Source organism: Eschrichtius robustus, chromosome 15 (assembly GCF_028021215.1).
Source record: "Eschrichtius robustus isolate mEscRob2 chromosome 15, mEscRob2.pri, whole genome shotgun sequence".
Taxonomy (NCBI): Eukaryota; Metazoa; Chordata; class Mammalia; order Artiodactyla; family Eschrichtiidae; genus Eschrichtius; species Eschrichtius robustus.
In genome coordinates this window covers 49,591,529-49,618,292 of record NC_090838.1, presented here as the reverse complement: position 1 = coordinate 49,618,292, position 26,764 = coordinate 49,591,529, and the positions used below count along the sequence as shown (strand labels likewise).

Here is a 26,764-nt window from a genome sequence, read left to right as displayed (position 1 = left end):
TCTTCAAGAAGTCTAACCCCATTCTGAGGGCAATAAAAATGGTAGGGTGTATATCTTACTCATTTTTGCACAGCCTGCAGCCCCTTATAATGATGTTTTGCAAATACTAGGGTTCAAAAATGTAATACACTGAGTATTGACTGGAATCAAATAACTGTGCAGTAAATATTAAGTTCCTTATTTAACCATCCCTTAGTAAAAGGGAATGGATAATTACCATTCCTGAGTTAGAAATACGTTCAGGAAGTGTTAAAGAAAAATTAACTTCGGTTCATCAAGACCATCAGCAATTCTCCCTCCTGTTTTGCCTTAGATATTTGTGAGTACAGTGCAGCAGAACTAAGTCTGGTGTTGACTTGAGTCTGGATTAATATACGTATCCAAAAGGGTTCTTGGGACAATCAAGGCTAGTATGAGCTTGTTCGGTCAGACCTGTGAACCTAAAAACAAGCTTCCCTCCTGCCTCCCGTTGGCGCCAATGCTGCCTCCACCAAGCCGCATCTATTCTGGCTGACCCTGAGCTCAGGTGTCCCGAGTAGCCTCAGACCTTCATTTCTGCCCGCGGAAGCCTCCAAGTTTCTTCCCGCCAAAGGCGCGGGTTTCCGCCTCTCTGCGCACTAGGCGCAGGCAGGACTGCGCATGTGCGGGGCCCGGCGGCCGCTGGCTCCCGGCGTCTCCACGGACCAAGAGCCATGGCGGAGGCGGAAGCTAGTTTGCTGCGCCAGTTCCCGCTGCTTCTACCCCAGAACCGGGCGAAAACCGTGTATGAAGGATTCATTTCAGCTCAGGTACTCGCCCGGGTGTTGCTCTTTCGCTAGAAGAGCCTCCCTCTGGCGGCGCACCCCCGGCCCTGAAGTCTGTGACCGGAGGGGTTAGGAGCTCGGGTTTGTGGGGATTGAGAGGGGCGGCCAGTAAGGACTCCTGGGAGACTAGAAGTTTGAGAACCGTGGGCCGTTGCTGGAAACCCGTTCCCGGCCGCCGCCTCCATGCCTGGGCCGGGGTCGCTGCCTGGGACAGGACGCTGGGACCCCCGCGCGCGCGCCCGGGCTGGGAGAGGACGGGGAGGAGAGCCACGCCCCCTCGTCCCCGCCCCTCGCGGAGTTTTGCCTAGCTCCTGTGTCTGTCCCACGTTTGAACTTTTGTTTTAATTGGCCAATTTTTTGCTTGTCTTTATTCTAACATGCCCCACCCCCACGAAGGTTGGAGGCCATTCAGAGGGGAGCCTGCGCTCCCTCATTACATTCGTGTTTCCTGCAGAAAGAACGTTTTGGAGGAAAACCTGGTTTTCGCTCTCTGCCAAGTCCTGGGTACCCGATCTCATCCAGTTGGCGATGTTTTGTAGGAAATCTTGACAACAGACTTAATTACCTTCGCTGATTCCAAGTGGCCTCTCTTGTGGGGTTTATTACCCATAGTAAACACGTGTAGGGCTTTGAAGTTTACAAAGCGCTTTCCAAGTACAATATCTCACTTAATCCTCAGGCCTCAGAGGCAGACATTTTTTTTAAAAAGTCATTATTCTCGTTTTATAGTTGAGTAAATCAAGGCATGGGAAAGTGGAGAGATTAAGTTACTTGTCCATGATCACAACGGACTCCCTTAAACTCAGGCTATCTGATTCCACTCCTGGGTTTTCCCCCTCTACACTGCATCAAGCTACCTTAGGTGAGAATTTTGAGTGTAGACTTTGCTTCCTGGCCATTACATTCAACATTGTGCCCTCTCCCTGAACAGCGCACATACTTTTTGAGGATAGGGGCCATATTCTAGGAATTAACATGTGTTTTGAAGTTTCCTCAAGACACATAGTAATGTCTCAAAAATATTGAGTGAATTATTAAATTCACATGTTAAATGAAAATTTTACCTACCCCTAAGAATATTAAGTGTAGAACTAATCCTGATACACTGATTAAGGAAAGGTTAAAGACCGTACACTTGGACTTCTTCATTTGTTTTCAAATTCATTGTGACTCTCACAGAAAGTAGAGGTTAAACGTCATTGTTACTTCTGGAATAAAGTTAATCCACGTTTTCCTTCCCCAGTTGGAAGTATTGATCTTGAATTACCTAGTTGAAAACTTTCACAGCATTTAGAAAAATTGAAGAGATGTTACTAAGTTCCATTTTTATCAGAACCATGTTATATCTAATTTTAGGCATTTTAAGGAAAGTATTTTGTATTATATGTCTGTATCTGCTAAAGCCTCTTAGAAAATATGTGTAGCCATCAAAATTCAGATTAGATGAAATTATTTTATCCTGGCTATAGCTACAATTCTCATTTGTACCTGCTTTAAGCAGCTTGTTGAAATCCTAACCTAAAGATTTTATTTAACATTGTTTTGTTTTGGTGGAGCTGGTTTTGTCTAAAAATGTGTCGTATGTAATTTCAAATTTACAGAAAAATAGCAAGGATGTAGGAAGAATTTGAGTATACTCTTTAAGGGGGTTCACCATTTTACATTTGCCCCTTTTGATTTATTATTCTGAGTCTGTGTATGTGGGTGGATGTGTACACACATTATTTCCTTGAACAGTTTCAGGTTAAGTTGCAGACATAGTGTTCCTTTATTCCTGAATACTTAAGTGTATGTTTTGTGAGAACAAGGACATACCCATACATAACCACAATTGTCAAAATCAGGAAATTTAATCATCATATAATACCATTATCTAATCTGGAGTCCAAATTCAAATTTTGTTAATGTTGCAATTATACATTTTTTATACCCCTTCCCAGCCCCTAACCATCTGATGTAAAATCTCACATTACATTTAGTTGTCGTGTCTCTTTAATCTGGAATAGTTCCTTAGTCTTTCTTTGTTTTTCATGAACTTGACATTTTTTGAGTACATGTTGGTCATTAGGTAGAATGTCCCTCAATTTAGATTTGTCTGATGTTTCTTCATCATTAAATTCAGGTTATGCAATTTTGACAGATATGCCACAGAAAGAATATTGTGTCCTTTTTAGGATGCGGGATGTCAGCAGGTCTCATTATTGATGATGTTATCTCTGATCACCTGTTTAAGGTGGCATCTGCCAGATTTTCCTATTGTAATTATTATGTACTTATAGGAAGCTACTCTGAGGCATCAAACTCCCTCCTCCCCCACCCTGTTATAGCAGCCACTGACTCTTGTTTGAGTCTGTTAATTGCTGTTTGCCAATGATGATTTTCTAACTCTGTCATTTCTTCTATATTTATTAATTGGCATTCTGTGATAAAGAGTGGCTTTCCCTTTACCATTTATTTATATCAGGCCCATGGATTTTAAAAATAATTTATCTAATGGATTATAATCCTTACTTCCCTATCTGATGTTTAAATTGTCCCAGATTTGGCCAGTGAGAGCACATTTTTATTGATACGTTTTTAACGATTTGCATTTTCCTATCATCACTGTTTTAAAAGTATCCTGTAGATACTGACATGTAGTGTTTTATCATCATTTTTTAGAGCTTAATTTTAATTTGTAGTTCCCCCGCACCTGGGAGTTATTTAATAGAAGATTAAAATTTTTGCTCATGGAAGGTCTTCTTTCATTCTAATTTTGTTATTTCTAGTTTTATTGCATCATGATTAGACAGTGATGTTTGTAAAACTTCAACTCTTTGTAACTTAATTGATCCTTTAATTTAAAATTTTATTTGTTAGTGATCTGTGTGATTAAAAGTGTTTTCTCTATTATCAGGTTCTTTCTTTTCTCTTGAGTGAGCTTTGGTAGTTTGTTTCCTTCAAGGACTTTTCATTTCATCTAAGTTTTTGAATTTATTGGTTTAAAAGTTGTTTTTAATATTCTCTTATTATCCTTTTAATGGCTTTAGGATCTGTAATGATGCTCCCTATATTGGTTACCTTTTGTTGTATTCCACACCTTAGTGGCTTAAAACAACAAACATTCATTATCTCACCTTTTTTATGGATCAGGAATTTGGATGTGACTTAGCTGGATGATCCTGGATAAGTGTTTCTCCTGAACTTGCAGTGAAGATGTTGGCCAGGATGTCTATTATCTAAAGACTTGACTAGAGCTGGAAAATTTGCTGCCAGGATTGCTCATTCACATAGCTATTGACTGCAGGCCTCAGTTTTTTACTTCTGTTGGTAGAGGCCTCAGTTCCTCACCACATGGACCTCCATAGTGTTGTTTGACTGTCATTACAGCATGGCAGCTAGCTTTCCCTGAGTAAGTGATAAAACAGAGATCAAGCAGAAAGCTGCACAGTGCTTTTTCTCCCCCAACCTCTAAAGTTACACATTTACTTCTGTTTTATGCCATTTATTAGAAGCAAGTCTCAAATCCAGTCCATATTCAAAAGGAGATGAGGCACCAACACTTAAAGGTAGAAGTATCAAAGAAATTATGAATATATTTTATAGATGTCTCCTACGCCCATTCCTGATATTGGTATTTTGTGTCTTTTTTTTTTTTCCTGATGCATCTGGATAGAGACCTATAAGTTTATTGATCTCTTCAGAGAACCTACTTTGATTTCATTGATTTTTCTCTATTATTTTTCTGTTTCTGTTTCATTGATTCCTGATCTTAAATTCCCTAATTTGTTTAGGTGGAAGATTAGGTCATTGATAATGAGACCTTTTTCTTTTATAACGCAGATGTTCAGTGCTATATATTTTCTTTCAAACATTGCTTTAGCTGTATCACACAAATTTTGGTATGTTTTCTTTTTTTTTTTTTTACAGTTCAAAATACTTATTAATTTCTTCTTTGACCCATAGGTTACTTAGAAGAACAATATATCTCTAAATATTTGAGGGTTTTCCAGATATCTTTTTGATATTGATTTATAATTTAGTCCCAGTATAATTCATATGATTTGAATTCTTTTAAATTTATTGGAACTTATTTTATGGCCTAGAGTATGGTCTATTTTGGTAAATGTTCTGTGCATACTTGAAAAGAATGTATATTATGCTGTTCTTGGGTAGAGTGTTCTATAAATGTCAGGTCAAATTGGTTCATAACGCTATTCAAGTTTTCGATATACTTACTGATTTTCTGTCTATTTGTTCACTTAATGAAAGGGGGTGTTGAAATTTCCACCTACATTAGTCCCCCTTTATCTGCAGGGGATATATTATTCCAAGGCCCCCAGTAGATGCCTGAAACTGTGGGTAGTACCAAATCCTATATGTACTATGTTTTTTCCTGTATATTCATACCTCTGATAAAGTTCAATTTATAAATTAGGCACAGTAAAAGAATATCTAAATTGCCAGTGTCACTACTCTTGCGTTTTGGGGTCATTATTAACTAAAAGAAGGGTTACTTGAATACAAGCACTCAGATAGTAGGACAGTGGATCTTATAACCGAGACAGCTATTAAATGACTAACAGGCCGATACCCTGGACAGAGTGATTCACATCCTGGGTGGGATGGAGTGTAGCAGCGTGAGATTCCATCACACTACTCAGAATGGTGCACAATTTACAACTTAAAAATTGTTTGTTTCTGGAGTTTTTCATCTGATATTTTCAGCTGACCACAGTGACTGAAACTGCAGAAAGCGAAACTGTGGATAAGGGGGGGCTACTTTATAATTTTTTTTTTCAATTTCTACTTTCATTTCTATCAGTTTTTCCTTCATATATTTTGAAGTTCTTTAGGTACATAAACTTTTAGGATTGTAAGCACTCTTGCTGAACTGACTCCTTTATGATTCTGAAATGGTCCTTTTTATCCTTGGTAATAATCTTTGGAATCTTGGAATTTATATTTTTTGATACTAATATAGTGACTCCAGCTTTTTTTTTTGATTAGTGTGGCATGGTTTATCTTTTTCCATTCTTTATTTTATGCTTATTTGTGTCTTCATATTTAAAGTGGATTTCTTCTGGGCCTTGCTTTTTTATCCAATCTGATAATCATTGCTTTTTACTTGGGGGTTGTTTAATTAACCCTTTACATTTAATGTGACTGTTGATATGGTTGGGCTTAAATCTAGTATCTAGCTGTTTGTTTTGTATGTGTTCTATGTGTTCTTTTATTTATTTTTTATATTTTCCCTATTTTCTGCATTTTACATTAATTGAGTTTTATAATTTTGTTTTATCTCCTCTGTCAGCTTATTACCTGTTTTTTGTTTTTTTTTTTTCCTTAAGTAGTTGCTATATTTTGTCTCTCTTTTCTGGTGTTTGCTCTAGGGTTTACAATATGCATCTTTAATTTACCATCATTTACTTTCAAGTATACCTCTTCCCTTATAGTGTAAGAATCTTACAGTAGTTTACTTGTATTTCTAATCTCCTGGTTTTGTGCTGTTGTTGCCATATATTTTATTTCTGTTTATCTTATAACCTTCCCAATACAGTATTAATTCTCTTTTAAGCAGCTGATTAGCTTTTTTTTTTTTTTTTTAAATTAATAGACTTTTATTTTTTAAGAACAGTGTAGAGTTACAGAAAAATTAAACAGATGGTAAGGAGAGTTCCCATGTACCATCTCCTTCCCCACACAAACACAGTTTGTCCTATTATTAACATATTAGTATGGCACATTGTTACAATGAATGAACCAGTATTGGTACATTATTATTAACTCAGGTCTGTACTTTATTCATATTTCGTTTGCTTTTACCTAATAACTTTTTTCTGTTCTGTGTTCCCATCCAAGATACCACGTTATTATGTCTCTTTAGGCTTCTCTTAGCTGTCATGGTTTCTTTTTTTTTTTTTTTTTTTAATTTTTTAAAAATTTTATTTATTTATTTATTTATTTTTGGCTGTGCTGTATCTTCGTTTCTGTGCAAGGGCTTTCTCTAGTTACGGCAAGCGGGGGCCACTCTTCATCGCGGTGCGCGGGCCTCTCACTATCGCGGCCTCTCTTGTTGCAGAGCGCAGGCTCCAGACGCGCAGGCTCAGTAATTGTGGCTCACGGGCCTAGTCGCTCCGCGGCATGTGGGATCTTCCCAGACCAGGGCTTGAACCCGTGTCCCCTGCATTGGCAGGCAGACTCTCAACCACTGCGCCACCAGGGAAGCCCAGCTGTCATGGTTTCTTAGACTTTCCTTGTTTTTGATGACTCTGACTTCTTTATGATTATGAAATGACCCTCTTAATTGAGGAATACTAGTCAAGTATATTGTAGGATACTACTCTACTAGGATTTGTCTGATGTTTTTCTCATGAATAGGCTGGGGTTATGTGTTTTTGAGAGGAACATCGCAGAGTTTAAGTACCATTTCATCACATCATATTAAGGGTACACATTGTCAATATGATTTATGACTGTTGATGTTGACCTTGATCACTTGGCTGAAGTTGTGTTTGTCAGGTTTCTCTACTGGGAAGTTACTCTTTTTTTCCCCCTTTCCATACTGTACTCTTTGGAAGGAAGTCACTATGAGCAGCCCTCACTAAGGAGTGGGGAATTATGCTCCCCCTCTTTCAGGTGGAGTATCTATGTACAGTTGACCCTTGAACAATGCAAGGGTTGGGGTGCCAACCCTCATGTGCTCGAAAATCGACATATAACTTTACAGTCCGCTCTCTGTATCCATGGTTCTGCATCTGTGGATTCAGCCAACTGCAGATGGTATAGTACTGCAGTATGTATTTATTGTAAAAAAAAAAAAAAAAATCCATGTGTAAGTGGAACTGCACAGTTCAAACCCATGTTGTTCAAGGGTCAACTTCATTTATCTGGAATTCTTCTGTATGGGAGATTAATTTCTCCATTAATTCAATCATATCAGTATGGACGTATGGATATTTTACATTTTGAGTTATATTCCAATACTACTTTATTTGTTGCTCAAGTTATTCCAGCTTTGGCACAGTCAGTTATCCTTTAAAGAGATTTTATAAAATAAGAAAAAAGGTCTTTTATATTTACCTGTGTATTTACTGTTTCTGATACTCTTGTATATCCAGATTTTTCACCTTGTTTCATTTACTTTCTTCCTGAAGTTCTTCCTTTAACATTTCTTGTAGTGCATGTCTGCTAGTGATGAATTCTTTCAGTTGTTTTCTGTCTCAAAAAATTGTTGATTTGGCCTTTTGAAAGATACTTTCACTGGGTATAAAGTTCTGGGTTGACTGTTTTTATTTTAGTGCTTTAGCAATGTTGCTTCGCTGTCTTGCATTATTGTGTATGAGAAATCTCTACTCCTTTTTATCTTTGTTTCAGGAGTTGTGGCACATGGGCTCAGTAATTGTGGCTCACGGGCTCTAGAGCGCAGGCTCAGTAGTTGTGGCGCACAGGCCTAGCTGCTCCGCGGCACGTGGCATCTTCCCGGACCAGGGATTGAACCCGTGTCCCCTGCATTGGCAGGTGGATTCTTAACCACTGTGCCACCAGGGAAGTCCCAGTAGCTTAGTATTGATGGAGACATTATCTTTGTGTCTGTGAACCATTGCAATAGTTTATTAAATTCCTCATTCAAGAATACCCTCTTTTGTCTGCAAAGTGCAGTTTACTTTATGGATGAGTTTTTTTGGTAGTGTCAAAGGAGGAGTTGAGTGTTTTTATTTTGTTACAGAAGATCCTAAGTGTACCATAGTTGGTACTTTTTCCTCCTAACACCCAGTTTCCAAAGGATATCTCTTTTACCATTTTCTTCTCCTACATTTCTTATCCAAGATGAGATCCTTGACTTTTGTGTTGATAATAAGTCCCCTCCCTGTAGTCAGTGCTCTGATTTACCAGAAGTCTTTATTATTATTTTTTGCACATAGTCCAGTCCCCTCGTCTGTCTTCCATGCATTTTTTTTTTTTCCCTGAAGCCCCTAGCTCTCTAAAAGGACTTGATGTGGGAGCCCCAGGGTGGAAACCACTGGAGCCCCAGGGTGGAAGGCACTGGAAAGTGGTTTAAATTTTTCTTCTTAGAGGTAATTTTGAAGTTTATGGTATTCTCTTTCTTCTGATTCTGCCGAAGACATGGGATTTTTGTGGGTCTAATTGTTCTTAATTTTGATGTATATAGTTTTTTGGAATGATATGTAGAGAGATTCAGATTTAGGCAACTGTCAGTACTTTTGTTCCCTGTAAGTCTGGAAAATCTGCTTCATGAGAGCAATTAACATTTTTTCTATGGTTTAACTAAAAAAAGATAATTTTGGACATTTCCTTGAATCAGAAAAGTATTATGGCATGTGACATGGCATTTGCCCTTTTAAAATGGTTGGATTTTGCAAATAAGGGACTTTGGAATTTTATTCTTTCACATAACAGATCAGTAGAGTAGTTTTACTATTTTTCATGTAAATTTTGAATTCCAGATTGTTCTTACACCTATGTGTGGGATGTCTGTAAAGTTAGGTTAAAGTTACTACATAATACCTTCTAGTGCTTTAATGAAATAGTGAATTATTGTTACTTGACCTTTTGAAAAGGTCAGTAGTACATTTTGTTTCATTTTTTTAAAGGACATTTGAATGTAATGAAAGTCAGAACTGCAATATTACCATGAAAGTAAAGGTTATGGGGTGCATTTAATTGTGTTCCTCTATTTTTGAAACTGCTTTGAGGGAGGCTCTGCTAAAATTCTCGTGGTAATTGTTTTTCAAGAATTTTATTACTCTTTTTCATTTTATACTGTTGGAGTAAAAGATTATATTTCTGTTTGTCTTTTTCTGCTTACCTTTGCTCAGATTTCATGTGTATTATCCTATTTAAGGTACAAAGTTTAAGCTGCTTATCCATTCACTTTCTCAAGAAAGTAAAACTGAATATATTTCTCAGAGAACTGTCCTTCTTTCCTTGGAAAGATTCTTGAGTAAAATTTGGTCTTTTCAAATGTATAGTTAATGAATATTTAAATTAAAATAACTTAATATTTTAGGGGTTTTATTTATTAAAGTTCTGCGAGTGTGGGAGAATTAAACATACTCTGATTTATGAAAATATTTCTGTCTATGTATTTAGATTATTTAAATATATTTTCACTTTATTAAACTCTGGAAAATTACAAATATGAAGCCTATAATTATTATATATTACTTTACATTATGATTTTTTCTTCTGTATTCAGAGCAATTTGAAGGAATTTCCTTTTTCTTTATTTCCTAAGAAATAACATTTAAATTTCTTATGTCTACATTAACAATTTCTTAGTATTTCTTATTTATGTGAGTAACTTTTTCTTTAAAAACAAAATCCTATCTTAGTGTTTTGATTACCCAACAATCACAAAGTTTCTGACAGGCATTTTTGAGTTATTTTCCCTCAAATGCACTATTCTGTTGCTTATATTTTAGCAAGTATTTGGATAAAGTTGATACCTTTTAGAAAATAAAGGAAAATGTTGCCTTTTTTATGTGATTCTGTTTGACTTCTCTTTAAGTGAAAGATGAAATGAACCTTCTTTTTTGAGTGAACCTTCTTAATGTTTTCCACAGGGAAGAGATTTCCATCTTAGAATATTGCTGCCCAAAGATTTACAACTGAGGAATGCAAGGTGATGTGGTGTTTTGTTATATACTGTACATGCATCTTGGTGGGATGAGCAGTCGTTAATCTGCTATAAGCTGATTCTAGTCATTAGAGTTCTGCCTAAAATGCTTATCAATCAGTTAACCAGAAGCATTTCTGATTTTTGTGAATCATTGTGCTTTGTAAATGATTTTCCCTGGTGTTGAAGTGTTTTTCAATGGTAACACATTCTCTAATTTATTTATTTTTTAGTTAAAGCAGTAAACAACAAGTGAGAATATTTGGAGAATACAAAAGAATTAGAAAATTTGTTTCCAACTTTTGACTGATGTTAATTATGTGTATGTTCAGTCGTGGGAAGACCCACATTATCAGTTGGGTCCTGATAGAAATTAGGTGTCAACATGGGCTGTTGGTATGGACAGCCCTTCAAGGAATGTCAAGAGACAAGATTAGAAATTTAGGATTTAGGTAGCGCCTAAAATCTTTTTTCTGCTCCAGAATATCTGAGGGTAGGAAGGGAGGAAGAATCCAGAGACAGTTACAGTAGAACTGACAGGATTTTGTGACTGGTTAGAAGTGGCAGGTCAGACAGAAAGAGGAGTGGAGGATTCTTTTCAAGTTCCTAACTCAGATCACTAAGCTAGAGAAGAGATCACGGATGGAAGAAGTAGAAGAGGAATTGTTTTAAGACATATCAGATGTTAAATATCAAGAGGAGATTTTTAGTAGGTAGTAGTGGTTTGGTGTGGAAATTGAGCATGAAACTTGGAATGGAGACGTATGTAGAAGTCACAGTAGGCGTGGGATTTGGGGCCATGAGTATGGATAGACTTTCTAGTGCCTGCATGGATAGAGTGAGAAGAGAAAGCCAGTGACAGAATCTTGAGGGCATAACAATGTTTAAAGGACTGGTAAATAAAGAGGACCTTGGAAGAAGACAGAGGATTGACCAGAGAAGTAACAGGAAAACCTAGACAGTTGTCTCTGAAGCCAAAGAAAGAGAGGCTTAGAAGGGGAATGGTTAACAGTGCTGACTGTTGCAAAGGGATCAGGTTAGATTGCATATGTTTCATGTAGTGGTTGAAGCCAGCTTTTTTTTTTTTTTATAATTTTAATTTTGTCCTGTAAGTGACTATTTTCTTTTTATTTTTTTTTCAATTTATTTATTTATTTATTTATTTATGGCTGTGTTGGGTCTTCGTTTCCGCGCGAGGGCTCTCTCCAGCTGCGGCAAGCGGGGACCACTCTTCATCGCGGTGCGCGGGCCTCCCACTATCGCGGCCTCTCCTGTTGCGGAGCACAGGCTCCAGACACGCAGGCTCAGTAATTGTGGCTCACGGGCCCAGCCGCTCCGCGGCATGCGGGATCCTCCCAGACCAGGGCCCGAACCCGTGTCCCCTGCATTGGCAGGCAGACTCTCAACCACTGCACCACCAGGGAAGCCCAGAAGCCAGCTTTTATTGGGGTTTTGAGAGTGGGTAAGTGGGTAGAAAGGAAATGTAAACAGTATAAACTACTTTGAAGAACAGGAGTGGCCAGAGAAGTGTGTGTAGTCAAGGGGGAGTTATAATTATGTGTTCTTTTTTTTTTTAAATAAGATTTGCTTGAACAAGTTAATATTACGGAGGAAAAAAAAACTAGCAGAAAATAAGTTAAGGATACCACAGTAAAGGGATAATTAGTGAATTGATGTGATTGAATTGGTGGGAAGGGGTGGAAAGCACATTTGAAGAAGGGGTTTCCCGAGGGCTGTTGAATGAACTACTCTGCCTCTGTGATAGGAGATAGCAGTGGAAATGAGGGTTAGCAGACCAAGAATGGAGGGTCATGATGGTTTGAAAAGATCATGGTTGGGAAAACTCTGAGGGGCTTTCTACTTCTAGGTAAGTAAAAGCAATTCCTAGAGGAGTTACTTACCTAGCAACATTGAGAGCGCAACTGAGGTGAGCCAGTAGATAGATGAACATTAACTTATCACTACTTACACAATTAAAAGTATGTCCTTAATCTGGAATTGAAAGAAGAATAGATTGCTACATATGCTTTCGCAAATAGAAGTTCTGTATATTATGATCAAAACTGTTTTATTTAATCTCTCTTGGAGAAGAATCCAATTCAAGAAAACTTTGCTTTGGACATGTTAAAATTAAAAAAAAAAAAGTACTGTTTTGTTTGCATGTTGTTTGCTGATTGCAGTTATTTATATTTTGAATAAAATTAGTACCGACAGTTGGAAGACATGATTTTCAACAGTAGCCGTGATAAAAATTTTATTAACTTCTCAGCATTATCTTTATGTCATTCTTTTCTGTGTATGTACATATTTGAGTTAGCATACAAATAAGTTTTTTCCTTATAATTCTGAACAATGACTAAACCATGTTGTTCCATTAAAATTTTAGATTACTATGTAGTTGGCAGCTGAAAGCAATACTTAATGGATATCATCACGTAGTGCAACAGGTAAGTCCTTTAAAAGGTTTGTTTTAAGCGGGGGTAAGAAGTTACTAAATATACTCTTTTAAAGACCTGTTTCGCAGAGTGTTACAACTGGTTTAGTAGTTGCTGAATTTTGTAGGTTTCATCTCTATCTAGCAAATATTTTAAGGATCCATATTTTATATAAAATGTTTCCTGTCTCAGAATCCTCAGCACATCTCCAGCCAGCATTTATGTTGAAACTTTATTTCCATCCTTGAGACTTTAGGGTCTTCAAATGTATACACCCTATCCACCTGAATAGTGGTGGTACCAAAAAATCCCAGGACCCATTTAGGAGTTGAAGGGTATCTGTGGCAAAAATGCGATTGTAGTTCAAGATAAGCAACAGAAAAGGTGAAGTGGAAATCACTTAGGATCATGCATGCATATGTAATGAGAATAGATGTAAAGATGGCATAGGTGAGATATAGGCAGGATTTATTTAGTTATTCTTTATTTTTAAAAAAATTTTATAACTGGAAGTTTGTACTTTTGACATCCTTCACCCACTTCATCCACCTCTCCATCCCAATTCAGTTATTCTTAATGTTTAGGTTGCTCTACCTGAAAATTCCTTTAAAGATTTTTGTTTGTTTGTTTCTCTAATCAATTACTGAAGCAACTGAAAATAATGAAATGCCTCTTGTAGGAAAATAAATGTAAGTAGAACTGCCTTTCTTTTAATGCTTTATTCATTTGTGTATTTTTCCTGATTTCCTCTACTTTCTTAAAGCAGGTTATTATGTATGAAACTGACAATGACAGTTACTCTCACTTAAAGCAGTACTGAACCACAAAGAAATATAGGAAATAAACTATTTGATTTGTAGAATGTAGGCTGTCACTGCTGGCAGTATAATTACAGCAGATTTTTAAGGGGATGTTTAAATTATTTCTCTCGGTTTTCTCTTCACCGCCCCTTCCCCATCCGCTGAGATTATATTGTATACTAAAGTTTAAGAAATGAATCTAATGAGATATCTAAATAGCTTGAAGAAAAACTGTTAATGAAGACTAAGAATAATAATAAATTCTATAACAGTTTTTCTCCACCAATTCACCAAGAGGATTCCTAGAAAAAGTTCCAATTACTTATCTCCTCCCTGCCCTCCAGTTGGTCATGTAGAACGCAGTATTAGTTTCAGTCTTTGTTTTATTCCAAAGTCCAGTTGAATGTTACTCTTCTTTCCTTGTGTCATTTTTAACTTTAGTAAATATGGGTCGGGGGGGGGGCGGTTAGCAATTTTTTTTCTGTGAAGGACTGGATAGTAAATTTTTCAGGTTTATGGACCCTTAAGATCTGGTGGGGGGTCAGCAATTTTTTTTCTGTGAAGGACTGGATAGTAAATTTTTCAGGTTTTGTGGACCCTTAAGATCTCCGTCATAACTACTCTACTGTGCCCTTGTAGCACCAAAGCAGCCTCGACAAGAGGTAAATGAATAGGTGCGGCTGCATTTCATTACGACTCTGTTTACAAAAACAGCTATTGGGCTGGATTTAACCTCTGAGCTGTAGTTTGCACACTTTGGTATAATTTATTATTCCTCTCTAGTAAACTACAGGGGAAATATTGTGTAGAAGAAGGGAAAGTCAAAGACTTGTTCTACAAACGTGCCCACACAAAGCTGTGTTAAGATGTAAATCATATGTCTCATGTATTGTTGAAATATCTTCGATTATTATTTTTCTCATGTAAAGACAGAAATTTACATATCCACTTCAGAACTGTGTGGTGGTAGTGCAGTGCATCAGAAAAAGTAACAAAAATAACATTTTGATGTCAAGCAGAGAAATGATGTAGAGATTTATCTAAGAAAGCAATTTTAAATGAGAATTTTTTTTTGCTTTCTTTTATTCTATAATAATTTTCTTTTAAGAATCAAAGATTTCTAGGAAATGGAGCCATGACACTTTAATATCCCTATACTTCAGAAGTTATTTCCTTTTTGCCATTTTATTGTAACTGTTCTACCTTATTGAAAGATTGAGTCTTTTTGAATTAGTACGGGTTAGTTGTGAAAGGACAAAATTAACAATTATAGGTAGTCTTTAAGGTGAAGGAAAAAAATTAAAATAGACAGTTTTATTGATTAGTTGTTAATTCATTGCTCTGACTAGATTCTTTTAATTGTATAGATTTCCTGATTTTTATATTTTATGCTCCTCTTGACACTCCATTCATACTTTTTTTTTTTTTTTGGTAAATAGTGCTGTGGTTTGCTAGATTGCTAAACATGACAGTAGTCAGTGCTGAAGAAATAGAGGAATGTGTGAGATTTTAAGTGACATTCTTACATAATTCAGTATATCTCACCAAAATAGATTTGAGGGCTTTAATTACTCTTTCAGAATGAAATTGGTAGGAATAGTAGGGTTGATGACCAATACTTTAATTCTTATACTTTTAAGACGCAGATATAGCTAATACTTTTTTTTCCGTATTCACATGGACTTGGATTTTATTTCCATTTCAGCATGTGGAATATTCATTGTACACATGAAATTAATTGGAAATGTTGTTTTGATCTAGAGAATGCAGCACTCTCCTGATCTAATGAGCTTTATAGTGGAGTTGAAGATGGTTTTGGTAAGAATTTGTTTTCTAACACTGTCACCATATTCTGTAAATCTTGAATGTTTTTGTAATTCCTTTAAAAACCAACATGATTAGAACTTAAAACTTCTCAACTCCCAATCATTAATGTCTTATTTTACTCTGTGCATAAATGTGGATGGTACTTTTCTGAAACTGCATGAGGAGTAGAACTATGTGTAAGAACCAATTTGATTGTATCCTAAACTGGGCACACTTGACACTAGTCTTGGACAGGTGGTGAAGAAATAAAAATGTACTTCTGGTCTGTTAGAGAATGTAACGTCTACAGAGAGATTAAAAAGTCACACATAAAGATATAATGCAACGTATAAATAATTTTGTATACAACTACAGATTTCTGAAAAATTTGTTAGGCTTCATTACATATATACAGTTACATATGATAACTGATTATTCAGTTAACTATACGTAAAATACTTGATTAACAGAAGAGGGAAGACGTCAGGGAATACCCACAGGCCCATGATCTAACTTCAAAGTTTCGCCAATCATATTTCTTCCCCTACTCTTTTAGGAGAAAGGGACTGGAGCATTTTAAAAGAAACCCTGGACATTGTATCCATTTCCCCATAATATGTCAGATTATACGTCTAACACTTAAGTGTTTTTTTTGTCTGTTTTAAAATATGCTGTTATAATCCCAGTAAAGTTAGTGCTAATTCTTTGTAGTTGCTTTGTTTGTATCAGTAGGCAAACACGGTCCACACATGATATTTAGTTGCTGTGTCTCTTAAGTTTCTTAATTACTTCTTGTGGCAGCATCTCCTCTTCCCCTCACTGTTTTTTTTTCCTTCTTCTCATGCCATCTACTCATTGAAAAGCCAGATTATGTGTCCTATAAAATTTCCTACATTCTGGATTTGGTGTATTAGATATTCATGGTGTCTTTTAACATATTCTTCTACCTTTGTTGCAATCCGGCAGTTAGATCTAAGGGTCTCAACAGAATTGGGTTCATTTGCTCTGGTAAGAACACTTTGTGCTCTGTACTTCTCACCCTGCATCAGGAGGTACATGGTGTCTGATAGTTCCTCGTTTAGAGGAGTTAAGATTGATCAATAGGCTTAGCTCCATCTAATATAAAGTTTCCCATCAGCTTATCACCTACTGATTTTAGCTTCCAATGACAGTCATTGACTACATCCACTATTTCATTAGGGATTGCAAATGGTGGTTTTTAAAAATCCATCACCTACATTTATTAGCTGAAAATCTTTTACAGAGAAGAATTTCCCTTCATCAGTTATTTGGTTAATTTGAGGCATAGCTTATACTGGAGAGAGAGGATAAATGCTTGTTTCTTTTTCCTTTTTTTAAAAAGTCAATTTTTAGAATAATGAGTTGGTGCCTAACAACTCAAAGGAAACTAATGCTTTTTTTTTTTAGTATTATTATGAACCTGTGGGTTTTTTAATATTTGATTAACTTTAGTCCATTGCAGTCATTATTCAGTGCTTAAACTGTGCCATTGTTGGTCAGTGTAAGCCCCTTAATGTTGGTTCCTGAGTTCTTTTAACACATCCCAAGCTTTGCTTTATGACACCAATTGCCCCAGTTTCATTAACTCATCCTATTTTTCCAAAGAGCTATGGGTTTTTTTTTGTAGGAAATGGTATTTGGATGCCACAGTCTCAAAACTGGAGTGTTCATTGGTATTAATTCTAGGCCTTTTCTGTGGACAAAGCCTGAAAAAAATGCTTTTTAGAAAGAAAACAATCATGAGTTCATTTCAAAATTTTCATTTCAAATTTGGCATAGGGATTTTACTTCTTTGACTTTATGCTTATATCTCTTTTAAATCTGAAAACTTTCATTTTGAATATTAACATAGTTATTTTATTATGTTTTTACTTGTATGTTTTACTTATGCTTTTCCCATATCTATAAATATTTCTTTATATTTGTTTTACAAAATTACAGTGCCAATATATAGCTACTAACAACTGAAAGCAGTTTGATATTTCTTTGTGGTTCTTTTTGAGGCCTTCTTATTGTTAGGAGCAGCTGCCACATATTTAGAGCTTATTTACTTGCTGGATTTGTCTTGAGCCCTTTTTTTAATCCTCATAACAACCCACTGAGGTGGAGCTTTGGTGAAACGTTTGGGATCAAAATAAAGAGTATAAAAAAAATCAGATTCTAAAGTTTAAATTTTGACTAATAAATTTGTAAGCCCTAATTAATAAGGATTATCAAAATTCATTATCAATTTTGTCAAAGGCCACAACGTGATAACCTTAAAAAATGTAAGGTGAAGAAGTGAAGTGTATTTTGGTTTACATCTCCTTGACATTGAACAAAAGTTTGAAAAGTTTCTTTTGTCTTTTTATCATAATTTTGATAACCTATACAAACAGGACGAAGGCAGTGATCCCCAACCTTTTTGGCACCAGGGTCTGGTCTTGTGGAGGACAATTTTTCCACGAAGCTGGGGGGTGGGGGAGATGGGGGGCATGGTTCGGGCGGTAATGCGAGCCATGGGGGGTGGCAGATGAAGCTTCGCTCACCGGCCGCTCACCTCCTGCTGTGCATTACCTCCTGCTGTGTGGCCCTGTTCCTAACAGGCCTCAGACCAGTCCACGGCCTGGGGCTTGGGGATCCCTGGACTAAGGGAACCAGAGTAAAAACTGTATATACTGTGGCTCGCTACTGCTGAAGCTAACTTTAAGCTCTATTGGTCATTTAATTTTGAAGAAATACTCATTAGTTTAAAATAATTGGGGATTGATCTCCAATTCACAATATTCTGTTTAGTACATTTGTCATTGCATTTCTGAGTAAAATGAGATCCTATACTTTAGCTTTCTAAAGAAATTGTGGACAGAGTTGGTGATACTATTGCACATTTATGGCACTGTACCTAAAAATGTAAGAATTAGTAGTTTATTGGGTTGTATTGTTAGTAATGGGGTTCATTTAATATAATCACTGGTGAAAGTATTGAGAATGTTGCCCAAATGAAATCAGTAGGTGTTGATCTTATTTCAGGAAATTTTGTTAAATCTCTCATGGAGTTTCCTAGTAATAACTAGGCGTATAGTAGGAGCTTGTACATATCTGATAGATGAACAGTTGTTTTAAAAGAAATCAGCAGGGTAAATTATTTTATTCCTTTTTTATGGCTGAATCACTGAGTGCCTAAGGCCTCAAAACTTGGAAATGTTTAAAATTGGGAATTAAAACCTGCTTGTAAAGCCTGTGTTCTTTCTACTATGTACCTTTGCTTCCTTGTCCACAAAGAACACTTTGCTTCTCTGCCTTTGCCCTTTTCTCTGTTACAGTTCTAGAATAGGAATAACTTGTCTGACCCAGGGTAGAAGGCAGAGTTTACAAATGTCATAAACCTAGGATTAAAGTACATTTTTATTATTATCCAAGTTTATTTTTAACCTTCAGTGTACGTGAATAGTAGTAGTTAATATTTTTGAATTTAAAAAAATTTCCAAATACTGTATAGCTGTTACATCTGTAAGTCCAGGAACGATATTGACATTATTAGTAGTAGTACTAGTAACAGGATAATCTTAATAGTACAAATTTATTTCTGTGGACCATCAGGCTATCTATATACAGCATTAGGTATTTAGTTTATAAAAAAGCAGTATACTTTTTGTCTTCTGGGAGCTTCCCTTCTAATTCACATTGACATTCTGGGCTTTACAAACCTGCTTTCACAGTTTGGTTTGTTTGTTTGTTTTTATCCTAAAGCAGATTTAGAACTGTATTAAAGTAGTTTCAGTAAACAGTCCTGATTTTGAAATGCTGTTTTGTAAAAATCTATTCTTTCTAGTGTTACCTCAATTTAATTGTCTCCTATCCTTGTTTAAAAAAAAAAAGAATAAGGACTAATAAATATATACTTAAATAAAAATTTATACTTATTATTAGGGTTACCAGAAGTATTTATAATTTTTATACTTCTTCCCATCTGGTTTTGTTATTTATTATATCTGGTTTTTAATTTCTTTATTGGCTTTTATTAATTAATTCCTGGTTTTATTATTTCTTTCCTTTTTATAATACCTTTTGATAATTCAGACCATATGAACATCTGTATAGATACATTTATTTTTACTTTCCAAATAAGATATTTGTCTAGGTTAGCACCTTTGAAATAACTGGTAATTTTCAGCCTCAGCAACTCTAGTGATGTTTGTATTGCTTGCAAAAGTGTAAATTTTAGTTTTGTTTGGGGGAACATAAACCATCTTAAAGATATCATAGGTGGGCTTAGCAGGGAAAGGAGCTGTGATCTAGCCAGATAGATGGCAAAGCACTTAGCTGGTCTGGGAGTAATACAGCATGTAAGTCAGTGAAAGAAATTAACAGGTATGTATTTACTGTGATAATGAAGGATTTTTATAAGAATGTGATTCACAAAGGTGTGCAAATGTATCAGTCTAGGCAATGTACATAGGGTTCAGGCTTTTCTTTAAAGGTACATGTTTCTTTATATCAACAGGAGTAGAAAAATAGTGAAGCCTTGAGAATGAGGGGGTTTTGTGTGTGTGTGTGTGTGTGTGAATTTTTTTCATCTCTGATAGGCATAATAGTCTAGGAGAACATGAGAGTCTTAAGTTTTTATGGTATAATAATTGACAGTTTTACATGACCTTCAGTGCAGTCCTTTACCCTTTTCATGTCTTTTTTTATGAGAAGGGGACTCATTCAGCTGGATTTTCTGTAAAAATAATGGATACTTTAGTTAGGTACAAAGATTACAGAATTGTGTTTCGTAATCAGGTACTAATAATTCATTGTGTAGCATTCTGCAGCTGATTCAAGTTTTTTCTTTTAAACAGGAAGTTGCTTTAAAGAATAAAAAAGAGCTGTATGTACTACCTCCTCCTCCCCAGTTCTACTCAAGCCTTATTGAAGAGATAGGAACTCTTGGTTGGGATAAGTATGTCTATTTTAAAATGTTTTAGAAATGCCTTTCTCTTACGCATTTCAATTTAATATATTTTCAGTTTTAGCAATTTATTTTGCACTGTTTTTAGTCAAAAGTGTCATGTAGTTAGAGTATCTGATCCTTATTGTGGCTGTGAATTAAAGGTATTTCATCATAAAAAAACTGACCTACAAGGTAGCATTCTAAATATAATTTGGAAAAAAATAACATTTTTATGTACACAGTAAATTAAGATGTTACCATATTTTCACTGAACATATAACATTATTTTATTTTTCTTTTAGTGAGATATAATTGACAAATAAAATTTTTACATACTTAAAGTGTACAGTGTGATGATTTGATATACCTATACATTGTGAAAGGATTGCCACAATTGTATTAATTAACATTCATCACCTCACATATTTGTCTTTTTTTCTGACAGTTTTTTTGTGTTGGTTTTCTTGTTGCTATTATATGGAGGGGAGAATTTTAGGAACTTCTGACTGCCATTTTCACTGACATCACCCAGTATATTTAGTTTTATGTCTATTATCTTGCTATATGTTTTCTATTTGTCTCGTGTATTTTGTGTTTTTTTTTCTTCATCTGCCTTTATTTGAATTAATCACAATTTTTATTATATTTTTCTTTCTATTAACTTTTTAGGTATACTTTTTTTATTATTTTAGAGGTTACCTCAGAGATTACAACATACACATAGCAAAATATACATTGTTATCTTTACCAATTTTCTTATATTGCGAGGATCTAAAACTCTTTAATGCATTTTCTCCCCTTTGTTGTGTTGTTGTTATAATGCATTTTAATTCTATATTTAAATTTGACAAACGTTATTATTGTTGTTTTTAAAGTCAGTATTTTTATACATACACACACAGTTATTTCTCCCAGTGTTCTTCATTCCTTCCTCCCTGCATTTCTATCCTGTCTAGAGTAATTTTCCTCCTGACTGAAGAATTCCCTTTAATATTTATTTATTGAGATAAAATTGACATAGAATATTATATTAGTTTCAGATGTATGACATACTGATTCAATATATGTATGTATTATGAAATAATCACCACAAGAAGTCTAGTTAACATGCATAAGTACACAGTTACATATTTTTTTCTTGTGATGAGAACGCTGAAGATTTATTCTCTTAGCAGCTTTCACATATACAATCCAGTTGACCCTTGAGCATCACGGGGTCTTATATGCATATGCATATAAAAAAAATATAAAAAAAAGCATATGCATGCTTTTTTTTCAATAAATATGTACTATAGTACTATCCAATCTGCCATTGGTTTAATGTGTGGATGTGGAACTGCAGATATGGAGGGCCAACTGTGAAGTTATAGGTGGATTTTCGACTGTGTTGAGGGTTGGTGCACCTAACCGCCATGTTGTTCAGGTCAGCTGTTCAATATTATTAGCTGTAGTCACCATGCTGTACATTACACTCCCACTAATTATTTTTTAACTGGAAGTTTGTGCCTGTTGACCTCTTTCACTCGTTTCACCCACCCTCCACACCCATCTCTGGCAACCCCCAATCTTTTCTCTGTATTTATGAATTCAGTTTTTTAAGGTATGTTTTTAGATGCCACATTATAAGTGAGATCATACAGTATTTGTCTTTTTCTGTCTGACTTATTTCACTTAGCATAGTGCCCATTATAGGTCATCCAGGTTGTTGCAAATGGCAGGATGTCCTTTTTTGTGGCTGAAAAGTATTCCATTGTATATATGTATATACACCACATTTTATTTATCTATTCATCTGTCAGTGGACAGTTGGGTTGTTTCCATGTTTTGGCTATTGTAAATAATGCTGTAGTGAACATGGGTGTGCAGATATCTCTTTGACATTGTGATTTTGTTTCCTTCGGACATATGCCCTCAAGTGGAATTGCTGGATCATATTGAAGTTCTGTTTTTAATTTAGAGTGCATACACATTATAATTGCTGCATCTTCCTCGTGGATTTTCCCTCATCATTAAATGTTTCTTTTCGTATCTAGCAATATTTCTTGCCTTAATGTCTACTTTGTTAGATATTAGTATAACTCTACTAGATTTTAATACTCTGTTGAAATTCTCCATCTTTTTCTCTATTTTTTTTTTTATGGTTTTAAAATTTTTCTAACTACTCCCATAATCTAGATCCCCTTGAGTCTCTTTTTATTTTTTTATTTTTTTCTTGTGGTTTTCTGTCATATAGTCCTGGATCTTGGCATTCCTAGTGCTTTTATTAATTTTTGTTAATAGACTTAATTTTTTTAGAGTGGTTTTAGGGTCATCGCAAAATTAAGAGGAGGGTACAGAGATTGCCCATATACTTTCTGCCCCCAAATACACGCATAGACTCCACCATTATCAGCATCCCCCACTGGAGTGGTACATTTGTTACAATGGATGAACCTACATTGACACATTGTTATCACCCCAAAACCATAGTTTATATTAGGATTTACTCTTAGTGATGTACTTTTTATGGTTTTGGACAAATGTATAAAGACGTGTATCTGTCATTATAATATTGTACAAAGTAGTTTCATTGCCCTAAAAATGCTTTATGCTCTACCTATTCATCCCTCCCTCTCCCCTGACCCTTGGCAACCACTGTTCATTTTACTGTCTCCATAGTTTTGCCTTTTCCAGAATATCATATGGTTGGAATCATACATTATGAAGCCTTTTCACATTGGCTTATTTCACTTAGTAATATGTATTTAAATTTCCTCTCAGTCTTTTCATGGCTCATTAGCTCATTTGTTTTTAGCACTGAGTAATATTTCATTGTCTGGGTGAACCACAGTTTATTCACCTACTGTAGGACATCTTGGTTGCTTCCAAATTTTGGCAGTTATGAATAAAGCTGCTGTAAACATCTATGTGCAGGTTTTTCACGTGGATGTTATTTTTCAACTTTGTTGGGTGAATACCAAGGCCTAGACTTTTTTTTTAACAGCAAAGAGTAAGGGTTTTTCTTTATTTTCACAATTGAATCAATACAAAATTTGAATACTGTATAACAAAAAAAAATGTAAAACCTTAAATCTCTGTGTCTCTTCTCAATAACATGATTGTTTTTTCTTCGGGGGAAAAAATAACCAAAAAAAAAAAAAAACGGCAAAAGGGGAGAAATGAGGAAACTGGCTTAATTTGTAGGCATTCTAGTTAATGCACCTTTTTTCACTGTCTTGGCTGTTCTTCTGTACTTGCCTTTGGCCATTCAGGCTGCAGTGCTATACCTAATAATATTTGTTGAGTGTTGGAAATTGTGTATTAAAAAGTTCGGAAGCTCCAGATGATATTTTGTTCTACAGAGGGTTTACTTTTTTCTTTACTAGGAAAATAAAGCGGGGGCAGGTTGCCATAGAGACTGAAATGGTTCCCGGTGGGTTGAAGTTTTTGCAGGGCTCTTATTGCTCCTCTCCCTGTCCCAGGCTATAACCCTCCAGAGCTTTCAAGCAAGAGCCAAGTGTGCTCATTTGGATTTCTCCCTTGGTAGATCCTAAACTCTAATCTTTGTCTTCATTAGGCTAGTTTACCTTTAGCCCATTAGAGTCTGGGTTGCATTTTGGGCAGTGCTTCACATACCTCTTGTTTACTTTGCCTTTACCGGTAACCCTCCAAGGGTTCCCACTGAGAGCTTAGGGATGTCCACTGGGACTTTTTCCCACTGGTAGGTTCTAAATTCTAATAAATTTCTCCTCAGTATTATGAGATTTCTAAATATTATCCTTTGTTTTTGATTGGCTTTCTGCTTGGCTTTTTATTCTCTTATCCCTTGCAGTTTATTAAAAGTTTTGATGGAAAATTGCCAGGATATAAGGCCCCAGTCTCTGACCCTACCTTTTCACCAGATTCTGGCCCTTTAAGTCCATTATTTTTATTTCTCTATCCTCATGAGGTTGCCAGAAATGCTGTTAGGGTTTTTGTTTTGTTTTTTTGTTGTTGATTTTTTTTTGGTTTTTTTGTTTGTTTTTTTTGTTTTTGTTTTTTTTTGCCACTTACTAGTAGCTCTCTGCCTGCTCCATTTACCCAGATCCTCCTTTTCTTGCCCTATGCCCAGAATTGCTAAATACCCTGAAGGAAAAATGGCTGAAGTGTTGGCTTACTTCTCCTCTGTTCCCCCTTCTTCAGGACCTTGGTCCTTCAAGTCCTGGTTGCTTTAGCAATTTTTTGACACCTTCAAACTTTTTTTTTCTTTTCCCTTTCATCAGGCTACTTTAGTTGTTCTCAGAGGAAGTTTTGGTCTTCAGTAAGGTACTCCGTTTTAGCCAGAAATGGATGTTACATATAATTTTAAATGTACTGTTATGGTGATATTGAGGACTGGTTAATGCATATTCATGAAATTACGTTTTATTTGATAAGATATCATTCCTGAATAGGATTTGGGATGGATGAAACCTTTTTTAGAAAATTTAGCAAAACAATGGAGGGGAGAGACGGAGAAGACCAGTAATGAATTGAGATGCACTCTTAACAATTCTGCTGAAGTTATGAAGATTTTTCTTGAGGCGTTGATGTCATGGACCTGATCATTCTTTGGATTTAAAGTGATAGAAAAGAGAAAAATTATTTTGACTTATTTTCTGATGCTTAAATGTTAAGATCTTAGTGTTTAGAGGATAATTAGGAATGGAGGAAGGGTTTGGAAAGGGAAGAAGAAATGTTCTTCTAGTTTTATTTCTGTTATTTTGATATAGTCAGTTTGAGGCAGTTTTCTAAGCAGATGTGACATTATTGGGAGAACTCCAGTAATGAAAATCAGTTGAAGCATTGAATATGCAAATATCAGATTTTTGAATTGTTCATTTTTTTCCACCTATTATTTATTGAATGCCTATAATGTAAGGCAGTGAAGATACACAAGCAAGACTTAAGATTCCTCATGGAACTTACATCTAGTGGAAGAGTCAGAATTTAAGTAGATGGATCCCAGTAGTACTTAATTCTAACTCAGATAGGTACTATGGTATATACGTATAGGATTTTTGAGAGCTGTTAGCAACAAAGTTATAAGGGAAATAGTGCAAGTATATAAAATATTTTATGGAATAAATGTTTTTATAGATAAATAGGAAGTACTGACTTTTGCTTTGCTTTATATACATTGTTCTGATAGCGGAGAAAAAGGAACAGGTCTCTAACTTAGATAATAGATGAAAGCCAAAGGTAAGCATATGAATGCCTCTACCATAGCATTCATCACAATATAAATGTTTGTCTCCCCCTTAGATTATTATATATAGGAACTTCCATTTTTAAGTTCCTGCTAGCTACTTTATAGAGTTCTTGTTTAATTCTCAGAATAAGTTTCAAGATACATATTTTCATCCCCAGCTTTGTATATAAGATGAGTGTATATTGCCAAGGCTGGCTGCATAACAGTGCTCAGGCATTTGGCGTGAATGATGGCTCCCTGGAGGTGAGCTGTGGGGATAGCTCTGGTATGGAGCCTTTAGTAAAGTTCCCTCAAGTACTTGGACATAGTTTTTATTAGTTTCAGCCTCAAAGTGTGACTATCGCACCACGGATAAAATTGGCCATGTGCAAAATGATAGTTTTGAAATCTGTTGCTTAGATTTATGAAAGCTCATAGTTTAATTATAGTGACTAGGATGCATGATTGAATTAGAATATACCTGCCGTTACCTAATCATTAGTTTCATAGTCTTTACAAATAAACAGTGTGATTGTGAGACGCCAAATAGTATGATTTTGTCCGTATTTATCCAGCAGTGTCTGGCGAAGTAAGAACATCTCCTTTCAGTTTTATTTTTGTGACTTAATTCTTAAATCAGGCCTGGTATACTTGGCACACTGATAATACTGGGTTTCAGGACCCTCAGAGCTACAAATGAGACCTGAACTGTGCTGTCCCTGTGCTAGAATTGTTAACTTTTGAGGTGCTGCCTGAGCAGCTGTCTAGCTTCTTAATTTAAAATATCTTTTAAAATAACACACATAATGATTTGCATGACAAATTGATTTAAATGGATTTTCAGAATCTTCATGATTCCTAGACCAAATGAAATACCTATATTTTACTTACACTCTAAATAATAATCTTGTAGATTTGTTAGTGGAATAGTAAAATCTGATAATAAAAGAAGGATTTTTTTTTTAAGGTAAGGAAAACCTTGCTGTGTTTTTAAATTACATACTTGACATATCTAATCAGTTCTATAGGATCAAGCTTTATAAAAAATTAAGTTAGAAAAAAGGAAATGTTTAAAAATATGATTGAAATCTTTCCTTTTTCCTCTATATTCGTATACTTTTTTTTTTTTTTTTTATAGAAATGACATTGAGAATTAGTAGCTGATCTTAAGTTTGAT

At 35.4% G+C, this 26,764-nt stretch overlaps 1 protein-coding gene across 1 annotated transcript in view; it reads left to right on the top strand.

Moving 5' to 3' along the window:
• The first annotated feature begins 655 nt into the window (after positions 1 to 655).
• The window catches only part of FANCL (FA complementation group L), a 78,564-nt gene continuing 52,455 nt past the window's right edge, over positions 656 to 26,764 (top strand). The window contains exons 1-5 of the mRNA XM_068564345.1: positions 656 to 788; positions 10,370 to 10,428; positions 12,809 to 12,869; positions 15,419 to 15,475; positions 20,308 to 20,408. Coding sequence (XP_068420446.1) covers positions 693 to 788; positions 10,370 to 10,428; positions 12,809 to 12,869; positions 15,419 to 15,475; positions 20,308 to 20,408 — 374 coding nt within the window. The 5' untranslated portion in view covers positions 656 to 692. The remainder of the gene's footprint in view (positions 789 to 10,369; positions 10,429 to 12,808; positions 12,870 to 15,418; positions 15,476 to 20,307; positions 20,409 to 26,764) is intronic.